At 44.8% G+C, this 14,400-nt stretch overlaps 2 protein-coding genes across 4 annotated transcripts in view; both read left to right on the top strand.

The window, feature by feature from the left end:
* The window catches only part of synj1 (synaptojanin 1), a 28,649-nt gene extending 18,277 nt beyond the window's left edge, over window positions 1-10,372 (top strand). For both annotated transcript variants that reach the window (XM_083987304.1, XM_083987303.1), the window contains exons 24-28: window positions 331-453; window positions 4,277-4,329; window positions 4,410-4,590; window positions 4,678-4,997; window positions 6,663-10,372. In XM_083987304.1, the coding sequence (XP_083843430.1) occupies window positions 331-453; window positions 4,277-4,329; window positions 4,410-4,590; window positions 4,678-4,997; window positions 6,663-7,643 (1,658 nt within the window). In that variant the 3' untranslated portion in view covers window positions 7,644-10,372. The remainder of the gene's footprint in view (window positions 1-330; window positions 454-4,276; window positions 4,330-4,409; window positions 4,591-4,677; window positions 4,998-6,662) is intronic.
* Window positions 10,373-10,955: 583 nt separating this feature from the next.
* cfap298 (cilia and flagella associated protein 298) lies at window positions 10,956-14,361 on the top strand. 2 transcript variants are annotated; one of them, XM_083986227.1, is made up of 8 exons: window positions 10,956-11,104; window positions 11,332-11,501; window positions 11,624-11,791; window positions 12,123-12,190; window positions 12,279-12,437; window positions 12,633-12,764; window positions 12,864-12,959; window positions 13,045-14,361. In XM_083986227.1, exons 2-8 carry the CDS (start codon window positions 11,363-11,365, stop codon window positions 13,153-13,155), a joined length of 873 nt encoding a protein of 290 aa, XP_083842353.1. In that variant the 5' UTR covers window positions 10,956-11,104; window positions 11,332-11,362; the 3' UTR covers window positions 13,156-14,361. The 2 variants fall into 2 exon arrangements, with proteins under 2 accessions (XP_083842353.1, XP_083842354.1); XM_083986228.1 differs by having other exon boundaries at window positions 10,999-11,104; window positions 11,335-11,501.
* Window positions 14,362-14,400: the final 39 nt, after the last annotated feature.

The raw sequence follows: 14,400 nt of genomic DNA, 5'->3' as shown, positions 1-14,400 counted from the left end.
GTAATGTAAAGCTCCAGGATTCTGACTGCGTAGTGTTAGAGGCTTTGTGGTTTGTCTTATAGTAAAGCACCTTGTTTCCTTTTGAAACATGTTTCATGTGCAGTATTAAAACGCGTGCAGTGGTAGTTTCACCTTTCCTTTGGTCAGCACTGAATCACAGTGTGCACAAGGGGCACAAGTGAAGGATGTGGAGAAATGTGACATTAAGTCGTGCTTCCATAGACATTTGACAGTCTTTTTCTGTAGTGGGTGAAAATGCTAATTCTCACATAAGGGGATCCCTGCTATACTGTACCACTCTTTAAGTGTTCTTATTATATTTCACTCCAGGGCCTCCTGTCGACTTCCAGCCCGGTGCCCCCACGTCTCTGGAGCCCAAACGCCCGCCTCCCCCTCGCCCTAACGCCCCACCAGCCAGACCAGCACCTCCTCAGCGCCCACCGCCGCCTTCAGGTAACGCGTCATCCTTAACCCTGTCTCAGTTGATCAAAGTCCACATTTCTGACATTTTGATCACAGAATCACTTTGGAAGTGTGACTTTATGATTTAGTCGCTTTAGGCAGGTGTTAACATTTTCACCTTTGTCCCACTGCTTCGCCTCATTCCCGAAGGCGGCATGAGCCCTCTGCCAGTTAGAAAGGACTCTGCAGGTAAAGTGATGGCTGTGGAACTGTGTGTTTATGCGCTCACGTTGCTGAAGCATTCAGAGTAGTGGCTGCTGTTTCCCATCTGACAGAACTCACACAGAATCGCACTGCATTAGCACTGATCCTATAAGCTACCTTATACTGTAAGTTATTTGCATTGTATAGAGTTCCTATAGAGTTCCTGTACTCATTTTAGTTCAAACCTTAAGTATCATAACTTATTATCAATAATTCAGCAAACACATATTCTTATTAGTGAAAACTCACTCCATGTATGACTATTATTGATGGTTAATGTGAGTATATTAGATCATGCTTTATCGCACTGTGGCTCTTAGCATTTCCTGCTCCTTCTCTTTGCACATTGCGGTTCATTCATCCTAACAGGAATCTGCTTCAGTGTTTACTGGGCATAGATCAAGCTACTTTGCAGGACACAGGTGGAGAACCATATTTATTCACTGAAATATCAACATCACACACTACTACACTCACTGGCCTAAGCTTCCCCCTGTCATCTTGTTTAAAACTGGAGATTTCCATAAAAATCAATCTAGAATATTTGACATGGGAATAGGTTTTAGAGATGTGAGGCAGTGAAAGACCATGAAGTTTAAAGTAGTAAGTCCTGTTGGTTGATGTTCTTATGGAGAAAATGCAGCTGGCTTTACAGTAACATTTACAACTTAGCCTTTTATGTATATGAGCACTGTCTCCTAGACATTGTTATTTATTGTCATGTAGCAGTTGTATGTTTTCTTATTGTACCGCCACTGCGACTGAAATCTTTTATTTTAATCTATTGCTTTTTTTTATGTTCCCTCCTTTATTTTGAAAATACTGTTTCCCCTCTTTGACTTGAAGACTGTGGCGAATGTCCCAGCCCACTGCTTGGTAGGAGAGGCAGTGAAGGTAACTGGCCAGGCGGTGTGTCGTTAAATGTCATCTAATCCCTTTAGTCTCACACCCCGTCATCAATGTTACTGATGCTTTTTGACATTGATGGTTCACTGTCGACCGATTCTGCATCATTGTGGGCCATCTTAGCTGTGTGTGTGGGTGAGAGAGATGTGTTTTAGTAGCCTGTTATGTAACCTAGTTAGCTTATTTTGATAAGTTGGGAATGATGCACAAACCCACGAGGTTTAAGGGCTGCAGGGACAAAATGGACAATTCATACTTTTCTGTTCCCCTTTTAACATTCAGATATGGATAGTGTAATATGTCACTACATAATGCATAACAACAAGTGTGTTTTCGCTAATGAAACTTTTTCAACATTTGTGTCAAGGTCTGAAAGTAAGTATCAGGACGTTTCAAACCATGTGACTCAAATGGTTGATTAGCAGGATACCTCATGTGTGTACGCTGAAAAAGTGTTCATTATATGATTCAAGTCTTCATAAAGGATTATTAATTGATAAAGGAAGGATTATTAGTTGGTTATTAATGGGAGGGAAATTCTTAGGCAGGTAAATCCTCAGCATCTCAGGCTTCACTGCTCTGCTTCACTACTACCACCATACGCTACTCTTGGTGCTTCTTGTCAAGTGTTGTCACGGGGGAATATCTGTTTTCCCCCGTGACTGGTATTCCACTTTGTGTGTAACAATCCTGTGGTTTGGTTTCCTTTGTGCTGCAAAGGACCAAAAAGCCCCGCTCTTCCCCGACCAGACGCCGCAGGTGAGTGGCACAAAGCATGACGCAGCCTCACGTACAGTTAGTGGACGACTGAAGACAAAGCCGTGGTAGTGATGTAGGTTTGTATTAGTCTGATGAAACCCAGCTATGTGGGGAGTTTCCTTGCTCTCGTAGGGAGTGATATGGGGAGGTGAGGTTATCACTCCCTGTCTATGATGATCCTGTGTGTTGTGTTTACACCCTGGCACAAAACCAGCCTGTCCCAGAGGAGCCAGTCCCATGGTTCTGGTTGCATAGCCTGACGGTCACTTAGCTTCTCTTTACCTGACCCGTTTGCAGAGGCGGTCCTGGCTAGTTTTACGCCCTGGGCGAAACCATCCCTTGGTGCCCCCCCCCCCAAAAAAAAAACAACAACAAACAAAACAAAACAAAAAAAACCCACCAACGAACAAACACAAGAATATATTATAATCAGTGTTGGGGGGTTTCTTATAAAATGTATTCCCCTACAGATTACTGATTACATGTCCCAAAATCTGTAATCTGTAATGCATTTCAATTACTCAAGTAAAGTAATGTATTCTGAATACTTTCTGGATTACTTTTAGCATATTTCAAAATCACCTGCCTGAGCGCCTTTAACACTGAATTTGATCTTACACATGATCTTGTAGGCTACCGTGGTTCCTTTAAATTAAATCATCAATAAATGTGTTTGAATTTGTCAAACCACAGTTTAATTTGTTATTGATCATCCAGCCATATTTAAATGATTTTTTAAAATAGCCAATCACATAAAATTATAGGCTTAGGCTATATTAAAACTGAGCAGCTTGACTACAGCCTCTGAACCTCTAAAAAAATACACAATTTAAAATAGTTTTTGTTTGTGAGTGTAGGGCCAGCAACATGATATTTTGAATATAAAGTAATGACAGGAACCACTGTTCCATCTGTAGGCTAAACTAATGTGCTTAAACTCACTTCTCTGCTGAAGTCGGTGTGGTTTTGGAAACAGCGTGACGTTGCTCATTAGAATCATCAGGACAGTCCAGGATCCTTTTAACACATGATCTTGTCGCAGTTCATTCATGTTGTTTACCAGAGACCAGACATTGAAGAGGAAGAAGAGGAATATTGCTGGGCATCCCCATAGCAACATTACCAAAATGAAGCCAACTTCAGGGCGAGGAGTTTAGCGCTTAACCCTCCTTTCTTTCCCCGCATGAGAGCCCTCTGGGCCGGCGGAGCATCCGACGTGAGACCTCAGCAGTCGCAAGTTGATCCCCCCGCCCCCCTCGCCCCTCCCCCCTCGCCTCTCCTGACACATACACAACCTGTAGTAGGCTACATGACTCTCAGCAGCAAGTTAACGTGACATAGGGGCGCCCCAGCGACCACTCCACTAACTTGACGGCGAGTTTTGTTTTGTCTTTTTTTTTTTTTTTTTTAAAGCGCTTGTGCGCCCTCACAAAGATTGCGCTCTGGGCGGTCGCCCATATTGCCCATAGCTAAAACCGGCCCTGCCCGTTTGCATGGTGTGTGTGTGTGTGTAGTTGGCTAAACCCCTCTGTCGCAGTAAGGGTGTGTGTGTGTGTGTGGTTAGCAGGGTTGCTTTAAGTATTACACAGAAGCAGACATCTAAGTGGCGTGGGAACACGTTCACAGGCTCTGAGAGGAGTTAGGCCAGAGAATAGTGAAAGAAGAGGTGTGTGAGTGCATGTGTATGTGTGTGTGGCAGCTGGCTTAAAGAACAAGGCCTGCCTCTCTTCCAGATCTCCTGCAGCTCAGGAATGACTGAGTCATCATTCCTAATGAAGTCAAGCATGGGGAATTCAGGTTGTCATAGGCCGGGGCAGGTTTGCAGTGTGATCAGTCTGATTTAATACAGCTCGTGTAAAACTGAGGGTTTTTCATCCACACAAATTGTCACTGCTCCTTTTTTTCCCTGCATCACTTACAAGATGTTTGTTTTTAACTCTTTCAGGTCGAGGCCAAGCAGCAGCAGGAGCTCCGGGACCTGCAGGTGCTCCCAGACCGGTGAGATGATAAATCTAATCATCTAATTAGAACTATTCTTACACCAGTTTTTACTCAACTTAATTTCTGACTATTTCCAGAATATCCCCCCTCGAGCTGGGGTGATCAGTGTGACCCCACAGTCTCGCCCAGCACCTCCCTCTCACCCCGGTGCACCCAGACCGATCCCAGAGGTGCACCCTGGGGCGCCTCGGCCCATCCCAGACACCCATCCCGGAGCCCCCCGACCTGTGCTGGCTAAACCCACCGACCTGCCTCTGGGTAACGAACCAGATATACAGCTCTTGAAAGTTCATGATACGATCTACTCAGTTTTAGCTTTAACTCGTCTCTTGTGTCCTCCCTCAGGTCCTCCGCTCTCTGGACCGCCTCCAACGGCGCCCCCCGCAGCGAGACCCCAGGCTCCATCTTCAATGCAGCCGCCCATGCAGCCCCAACCCGCTGCCCCCTCGGCTCAGTCCCAGCTCCCACCGCCGATGCAGCCCTCGCTCCCAGCTCCTCTGCTGCCACAGCAAGCCCCAGCTCCTGCTGCCGCTGCTGCTGCTGCAGCCGCTCCCCCTGCTGGGCCTCCACAGGGTCTAGCCTCCCCTAAACCCCCACCACGTTCCCGCTCCTCTCACGCTCTGCCGCCTGATGCTGCCAAGTCTGAGACAGCCCCAGCTGCACAGGTCGGTGCCAACCTCCTTTTCATTAAATCATTGAAATGTCAGCCGCTGAAATTGAAGGAGACTAACATCTTTTTGCATGAAGTTAAAACATGTACAACAGATTCTTGGTCCAGTTCTGCTCGTTAGACATGATATTTTCTGCTAAATTGTGACTATTATAAGAGGTGAACTGTGACAATAGGAGAAGAGCCTCTTTCTGCTTCTTCATCAGATGAGCTTAGTTGTCTGTGTCATTCTTCCTGCTTTTGTCTCTCTGATACATTTGTCTCTCTCTCACAAGCTGGAGAAGCCCTCAGGGTGAAAGGTACTTGATATTAAACCACCTCTTTGTCTCATCCTCCATAGCACAACAGTCCTGCTCTGATGTTATGACTCATGCATTACACCCAGTAACCTCCTCCTCCTCCTCTCATGTCGTAAATGATTTTCCTTCCTTTCACATCTCTTCCCCCCAAGTTACTTTAACCTTGATGCTTTTAGTCAAGGCCATACATTGTTTTGTGTTAGGACTACAAAATGGAGCATTACTTGTTTTTGTCGGTCAACATATCAAACAAAAAAAAGAATGGATGAAAATGCGATGTTTGTTGTTGGCCATGTTCCCCTCACTGGTCCTTCCATATGTGTTTTTCTCCTAACGGTTCAGGTCTGTGAAACGAGCACATATGCAATGACCTCATAATTTGATTTCACTTTTTGTTTAATTATTTGTATTATTTCATTCATTTGTATTAGAGTTAGTGATTGTATGTGGACTGTGATGCACCAATCAGTTGTCAGCAGTAGTCAGAGTAGTAAATATATGTTTGGAAGTGTTTTCATCAGCCAGATTAAAGGTACCCTGTGGAGTTTTTGACCACTAATGACACAGTGTTGGATCAGTGTTTTGATGAGCAGGTCTCTATCGATTTTATCAAATTAGTGCAACACATGTATCATCACGTGTGTGGAGAACTTGGTGCACGTTCCTGCTGACTGCAGGGCGCAATAATGCAAACGTGTAGTTGAGGCAAGCTAATAAAGTACAAATAAGAAAAGGACAATAAATAAGACTGACCCTGTTAAGACAAGGTATATTATTCCCCTTTATTCAGTGCTTTTATACAGACATCCTGTTGCAATCCTTGCTTGTTTACCCTGAACCCAACAAGCTGTTATAACTCAGCTCCAGTGTGCGGCTGTAGACAGCATTGCTAGTGTTAGAGAAGTGGAGCAGCAGCATCCTGTCCCACCACGACCGCTCTGTCTTTTGTACACTCATCAATTTGGCTCAGTGACCACAGCCCCTGCCGGCGTAGAGACCATAGAGCCACAGTGCTCCCTGCCTCTGTGTTTGGACCTTTAGCAGCATGTACAGGCCGTGGTGGTGATTGACCCAGCAATGTGCCATCAGACAGAAAGAGTTATGACTGTTCACTAATGTAAACATGGATATAAACAATGCAAACTTAAATCAGGAATCTACTTGACAGATTTCTTATGTATTTAATATACACTATGTTAAACTGCGTAGAAAGAAACACTGAATGAAATTTTTGTTTACAAAAAAGCTCCACGGGATGTCTTTAAACATACATTATAAAGAACCTTATTAGTTAGTTAATAATATCAGCTGAGTTTGTTGTGACGGCTAAACTATGTTTTCTTTGTTTTCTTCCTCTGTAGATAAACGGACTGAATGGAATCCAAAGAGAAGCACAATGGAAGCCTGACCCCTTCGAAACACTTGCACCTGATTTCCTCTCCTCCTCCTCCTCCTGGCGCACCACGCAGTCCCTGACCAGAGGCTCCTCTATGCGCGCTCCCCCCTCCGTCCCCCCGTCAGCCTGTTCCTCCAACACTCTCCCTCTGTCTTTCTCCCTCCAGTCCTCCGCTCTGTCGGACCTGCAGGCGCTCGATTCGTCCTCCTCCTCCTCGCTCTCCACCCCGTCGCCGTTCGCCTCCTCCCTCCTCCCGCCTCCTCCGGTCCCGTCCCGCAGCCGCTCGCAGGAGACGCTGCGCGCCTCCCCCGGCCTTTTCCCCACCGAGCCGCTCCCCGCCCGACCCAGCAGCACCAACCCCTTCACAGGTCCGCTGGCGCAGCAGCACCAGCAGCACCGCTCGCTCACCCCGGACTTCAGTGTCCAGCGTCCAGCCCCGACGGCAAACCTTCAGAGGACCACGTCCGCTCTCACCCAGCCACTCATCCCCGCCCCCCACCTGCAAAGGACCGCATCTCTCTTTGCGCCATCGTCTGCTCTCAATTCTACACCTGCTCCTCTGCTCCCCTTCACCTCCGACCAGTTTCCCGTTCCAGCCTTGCCTCTGGCCCCGCCCTCCTCCATTCCACCCCCCCTTGCACCTCGCACCCAGCCGCCTCCCCCCGGAGGGAAACCCACCCAGCAATGGGTCACGTTCGATGAAGATTTGGATTTTCCACCTACGACCAAAACGCTACAGAACCCGTTCACTTCCCTCCCGCCCCAAACTCAGACTCTGCCGTCCCGCTCTGTGTTTGACTCAGAGCCCGACTGGTTATCCACAACCCCCTCAGTGTTCCCCACCCTCCCTCCTCCCATCCCAACCAGGACTGCAACCGCGAACCCCAAACTACCAGAGGGACCCAGTGACAGCTGCTTCTTCCCCAGGGAGTCCACGGAAAGATAGGATTACCATTATTATGTAAAGGGCATATCAAGATATGTATAGATCTATGACAAATGTGTAAATGTGTTTGTGTATGTACAAAAGAGACAGTATTTAAGAAGTCTAGACCAATCCCCTCAGAAAGGATTTCTATCTGGAGCCGTAACATGAGAAGTGTATGAGCCTAAATGTGTGTTCTATCTTTACCACAGAGATATCTGCTTGTTCCCTGATATTAACATTTATTTTAATATGAATTGTTCCGATGTTTATTTTTATTTATGGCAGCGAACGTGCCTATGTCTACAGTATATACAATTATACAAAGTATATCTATACTTGCGAATCATGTGTGTAAGCACCTGTGCAATATCCAGACATGTCTGTGTGGCCGTGCAGCACACTGCATGCGCCTGCGAGGTTTCACCTAAATCAGTGTTAGCCTTCGCGTTATCAACATTTGCAAACACACTGCGGTTCATATCCCTCGCTCTGACTTATCCGTACATAAGAGCGGGATTCTCAGAGTAGACGGTAATCTTGTGTTTTTCTCGGTTTGGTCTCGTAGTAGAAGGCTATGCACCACACGTTTTTACATTGCCCCCCCCCCCCCACAGTTTGCTGCTGTACACAGCAACTAGAGAGTGCTTTGACTCGCAGAGTTCATTGTGAGTTTTTTTTGTTGTCGTTGTGTTTTGGGGTCCTGAGGGGTGCAGAGACAAAGGTCATGTTGTGTGCTTGATTTGATCATGAATGTACATTATTTTTGCACTGGGTTTTGTCATAGCCTCCACACTGACATCACCATGCGAGCAGCAGCAGCATGAGTCAGTGTCATATTAAGTCAAACTGTTCACTGCCGCAGGACTGACGCTCTGTAATATCATCTCATCCACTTTGATAGGAAGACATTTTTCTCCTCTACCCACTCTGTGCTCACTCTCTTTGTCTACGGGCCGTTACTGCTTAGCTGGATATATTTTGTAGCTCCATATCAGAACCTATACATAGTGATTATGTATAAATGTACGTTTTCAATATGGAAAACTTCTCGCTATATGTGCGTGCGTGCGTGTGTTTGTGATAACCGTGACAGTGGTTTGCACAATGTAACTGATATGCACTGAAAATGCTGTGTGTGCTCTCTTGGTTGTGTATTGTTGACGGCAGAGCGACAACGACGATGAGAGCCTGAGGACTGAACCGATCAGAGGGCGTTTTAACCTTTTCCACCTCCACAGTGTTTTGATCCCTCTTGATTTACCCAAAGCATCAAACCATACCATTGTAAATTTGCGAGAATGTGGCGCGTGCGTGTGTATGTGTGCGTGTATGTGTGTGTGCTTCGGTTACTCAAAGTACGACAGTCTGATGTTATGCATGGCGTCAGACGTATGCCATGCATAATGATAATAATAATAATAATGAGGGCACATTTTTTTCTTACTTCAACTTTTGTTTATTGCAAAAGTCATGCTTTTAATTTGTAAGAACCTTTACTCAAAATAATCTATTGTTGATACCGTGGTGAGAAGTAACGTGTTGTGTTTGAGGTGCGTACCGTCCGTTGTTGTGTTTGACAGTGTTTGTGTTTGGATGAGTGTGTACAGACTAAGCGGTGGGATACCTCCCCCTCGGAGTACATACGATGTGTTTGCTCTCAGGCTCTGACAACAGCCAGTGTGCTCGCTCACTCGTGGCTGCCACTGTATTTCTGCCCACTGTATGCGAAAATGTAAACAATACAACACAAAGGACTCTCTCTCTCCCCCTTTACAGCACCAAACATCAGAGCGAGAACCCCCCCCCTTCCCTCCACACACCCTGTAGCAACACTACTGGATGATGATTCCTCACTTTGACTGCAAATACACACTCTAAGCTCAGACCCACACACATCACCAGATAACATTCGAAGTTGGCAGGTTGTTGTGTCCTTCCCAGGCTGCACACATTCCAGACAGTCGTGTGATTTGAGTGTTGGGTGTCGAACTCCATCTGTGATATCATAGCTGTTTCCTCCAGTTGAGAGTTAATTGTTACTGAGCATTGCTGATTTCCTAACCATTCTTAAGGTATGTGTGTGTGTATGTGTGTGTGGGTGTGTGGTGTTGTCACAGGTGATGTGTCAGTATTTCTTTCTTCCTGTACTACCTACTTCCCTCTTTCACTGCTGTTGAGTTTTACAGGTTAGCGTCTGTGCCGACAGTGATGACAAGCAATAGTCTTACAAAGAGGTCATTGAGAGTACAATCCTCCCTGAAAAGGACACATGTCAGCTGTTGTAGACTAATCAGGTGTGATTTCCCCCCTTCAACCTTCAGAAGTTAAATGAAATGTCTTAAAAGCATTTTCAGTGGTTAAAGGAGGACAAAACACGCGAACCAAGAAAGTACCAGCTAAATAACGCTTTTGCGCTCTGTTTAAACATATGAATATGAGTAGAAACTGTATCTGCATTAACAGTAGGTGACTAGCCAGCGCTTTGTGTCATGTCATGTTCAAGATGAGGTTTTATAGGAAACAAAATGCTCCTTTTGTGAGGTCGGTGTCCCTTTTTATGGCTATAACCCATAGTAAATAAGAGTCTGTGTTGTTGAACATATTCTGTATGTATTAAAGAGAAAACATGAAGCTGCGATTCATGTTAATATCCAACGTTCCATATTTTAAGTGCACAGCTGATTGCACATTTATGTATGAAGCAGTTTATGTTGTATGTATGCAAAAATAAATGTACGTTGACCTGATGTTTTTCTCTTATCATTGCACAGCATAAAAATTACACACTTACAGTAATGGAGAAATGTATGTAAGTAAATGTATGATATATGTACAGTATATAGTGGTGTATAGTGTCTTTATACACCAGATATTATTATGTACAGTAAATGTGTGTAGTCTTTTAATTTGTGCGAAGACAAAAACAAAAAAGATATTTAGGCAGACAAACTTACTGGGTATTTAAAACAAGATGGCCTAAGTTAAATTAATTTATCGGCTGATCATAAAGATACCAACCAGCATTCAATTCAATTAGCCTAATTAACACATAAACATGTCTGTGTGTGTCTGTTCATTCAGTTGTAAGCAGTGTGTGTGATTTGGTGTTTGCACTTGGAGTGTTTTGGGGGCCACGACCACAATCTTGTTCAGGGCCACAAAAATCATAGGGCCGGCCCTGCCAATATCTTAAAAATAACTGAGTGGATACTGAGTGAACAGTTATGTATTATTTACTTATTTAATTACTCAATTACTTATACGTTTTTATACTGAACCATACTTCAGTCCAGTAGGTGGCGGTAATGCACCGATTCGTGACATGTCAACCGCTAAACTCCGAAGAGGAAGACGAGTCAGCGAAGGAGGAGAAGACGTGCTGCTGCTGCTAGCTTTGGATGTCACCGGTTGTAAACAGAGTGTGAGCCCAGTGTTATCTGTGTTTCGAGCTGCCTTGTGCTTGCCGTTTCATTGTAAAGGTACGTGCCTCCATTTTATAGAAATGTACTTGTAAACACACCGAGCCTGTGAGTGTAAACACTTTGTATTAGCTGTATCGCTAAATGCTATCTGTAGGTTTTTCTAGAAGCGTCCGTTGCTATGGCTACAGTGTTGTGGCCGAGGCTTTTACTCAGCGACAGCACCGCGGAGTTGCGGGTTCACTACTCAGAGCAGACTTGAGCTCTTCTTGCATCGTGTCTTTCAGCAGGTGAACAGGCGGTGAGCTCCTCCACAACATGGTGCAGCTGCATGTGAAGCGAGGCGACGAGAGCCAGTTCCTTTTCATCACCACCGTGGACGCGTCCATGGAGACGGTGATCCAGCAAATTACAGCCATTTACAACGGGAGACTGAAAGTGGACAGGATATGTTCAGGTGAAACTGGCATGGACATTATGGCCTGGGTTCATTAACCTACTGTATTTCACTTGTTTTCAGTTGTAAATAAGATCAGGCTCAGTGTGTAAGACCTGTTTGTTCATTGTTTTAACCTTTAGAAATCCCAGAGCTGGCCGACCACGGCGTCACTCTGCCCCCCAACATGCAGGGGCTGACAGCGGAGCAGGTAGTGGAGCTGAAGCTGAGAGATGAGTGGGAGGACAAGTGTGTTCCCAGCGGAGGGCCTGTCTTGAGGAAGGATGAGATTGGGAGGAGGAATGGACATGGTGAGACTCAGGTTGATAGATAGATAGATAAACAATAGTATTTTACATACATGGTAAATATAGATTGTCCCTTTTTGCATGAGGATGTAGCTGTGAATCACAAAAAAGTGACACATGTGAACCCCTTGTTAAAGGATGACACATAGCTATAAGTAGTTTCTTTTAATCTTCATGAAACTATGTTATTAGAGTTCTGGTGGAATCATTGCAGTCTACCTTGTCTGTATGCAAATGTTTCGTGAGCAAGTTGTAGTGTAATTTTTATTAAATAAATCAAAATGTTGTTTTGGTGTTGGCAATGTGATGTCTCATTATCTTTGCCTTCGACCAGCTCCCAATGATAAAATGAAAGAGGTGTTGATGAAGACAATGGAGGAGGCAAAGGCGCTGATCTCCAAAGTGAGTATCAGAGTTATTTTCCATTACTATGTTCATCAATCATCTGTGTTTTTTCTACTCATCTACCTTTCTTTCTCTCTCCCTGTAGAAACAGGCTCAAGCCAATGTTTGCGTTACCATGGAGATGGTAAAAGAAGCCCTGGATCAGTTAAGGGGTGCCGTCATGATTGTGTACCCCATGGGGCTGCCTCCCCACGACCCCATCAGGATGGAGTTTGAGGAATGTGAAGACCTTTCAGGAACACAGGTGAACAGCTGATTCAGGTTCAGCAGCGTTTCTCAGTGGCCGTTAGCTGATCGGTACATTAAAAAATAACATTATTGTTCAGATAATTAGATTTTTAAAAATTCAGGAAGCTATGCAGCTGTCTTTGTAACGTCTTCTACGCCTTTCTCTTTCTCCCTCTTCCCTCTGCATGTGTCTTCTGTGTTTTTGTCTCAGGCGTCCCTGCAGGTGATCACGGAGGACGAGTGTCAGCTGTGGTGGGCTGCCAAAGAGATGCAGAGGGGGAAAAAACTGCAGGACTACATTGGCAAAAATGAGAAGACAAAGCTTGTGGTCAAAATACAGAAGGTAAGATGGCGTGATGTACCGCAGGCAGTGTTTTTGTTGTTTTATGATGTGTATCTTGGTATTGAGAATAAACTGTGATCCACTTGCTGTTCCCCTCAGAAAGGACAGGGGGCACCAGCGCGGGAGCCTGTGGTCACTGATGAGCAGCAGAAACAGATGATGCTACATTGCTACAGGAGGCAGGAGGAGCTCAAGGTGAGGAGAGGCAGAGGAGGACAAACAATCAGCTTCCTGTTTACTGACTGTGCCTTTCTAACTGTCTTCTTACTAACATTTTCAGAAACTGGAGGAGGCAGATGATGATAGCTACATGGACTCGGAGTGGTCAGACAGACAGGCCCTGAAAAAACAGTTCCAAGGACTCACCAACATCAAATGGGGGCCGAGATGAAGCCCACTACCACTGCGATACCAGCTGAGATGCCTTATCACAATGTGTGTGTTCACCTTTTGTCTTATTTGATGTCTTCCAGAGGACGTCATACAGCTGATGTGCTCAAACATCTAAAGCTGCTTCTGACGCAGTATCTGGATGAACACTTATGTTTATTTTTAACCAAACTGAAATGTGAAGCAGACATCTGGATTTAAAAGTATGACAAACCTGGTAATGATGTCACATGGAGGCTGATATCATCATAAACCTGGTTTATTGAATGTTCTCCCTGTGTTCCTTCTGATTGTTATTACCCGGTTGTAAAGTTACATTTTTACTGAAACTGTGCAAAGAAAATTAAATTTTTAAGTTTAATCTATATCTACTGCTCATTTTTACAGTGTTTTAAAGAAATACAAACACAAGGGTTACACAAGGGTTTCAAAAGGTATACACAGTGTTTTTACATTTATGTTAATGATGTGCTAAATGGTTAGGCAAAGTCTCAGAAGTTGTGCTTCAGCTGAAACACGGTGTTAACATCACCCGGAGTTCAGGGATAAGGATGCTACACCTTTCCTCTCTTTGTCTCCTGCTGGTGCTGACACACACTTAAACCCTCTGAAAGTCCGTGCTGCTCTGAGGCAGGAAGTTGCCACATAGCAGTCGGTGGTTCCAGCTCTCGTCCCAGCAGGGATGAGGAAGTTGCAGAGTTCGGCGTGAGGGTGTTTGGAGGGGTTGTGGAAAAGTTGGTGGAGCTTCTGTGACAAAGAGGTGAGGAGTGTGTGTGTGTGGGAACGCTGCATTAACAAAAACAAACCTGGACATGATGTGTGGATTTCAAAGAATTTGAATTTGACTTTTTCTTCATCCATGTCAGAAGGCTCTTTGAAAAAAACAAAACAACAGTGACGAGCTGTGGCAGGTGAAACTTGAACACAAACCTTGAGTCTCTGGTATGAACAGCTGCCAATTTTAATGACCCCTAATGTAGCTATACTGTAGGGAAAACACTACGATGTGTCTATTTTTGTCAGTCGTGATAAATCCTGTCTTTCCAGTAAACAAAACATTTTTACCACTGTTAGGAAATCTGATCCCTGACACTTAATTAACCATAAATGTGTGACAATGATTGAAAATCACTGGTTTTCCCACCTGGAGTTAAAAGACAGAAGGAGTTCAGAGATGAAAGTTACGGCTTCATGGTCCCTTTAGACAAACTGGTGTGTGTGTGTGTGTGTGTGTGTACTTGTGCAG

This window comes from Trachurus trachurus, assembly GCF_905171665.1.
Source record: "Trachurus trachurus genome assembly, chromosome: 14".
Classification (NCBI taxonomy): Eukaryota; Metazoa; Chordata; class Actinopteri; order Carangiformes; family Carangidae; genus Trachurus; species Trachurus trachurus.
This window is presented reverse-complemented; position numbering and strand designations above follow the sequence as displayed.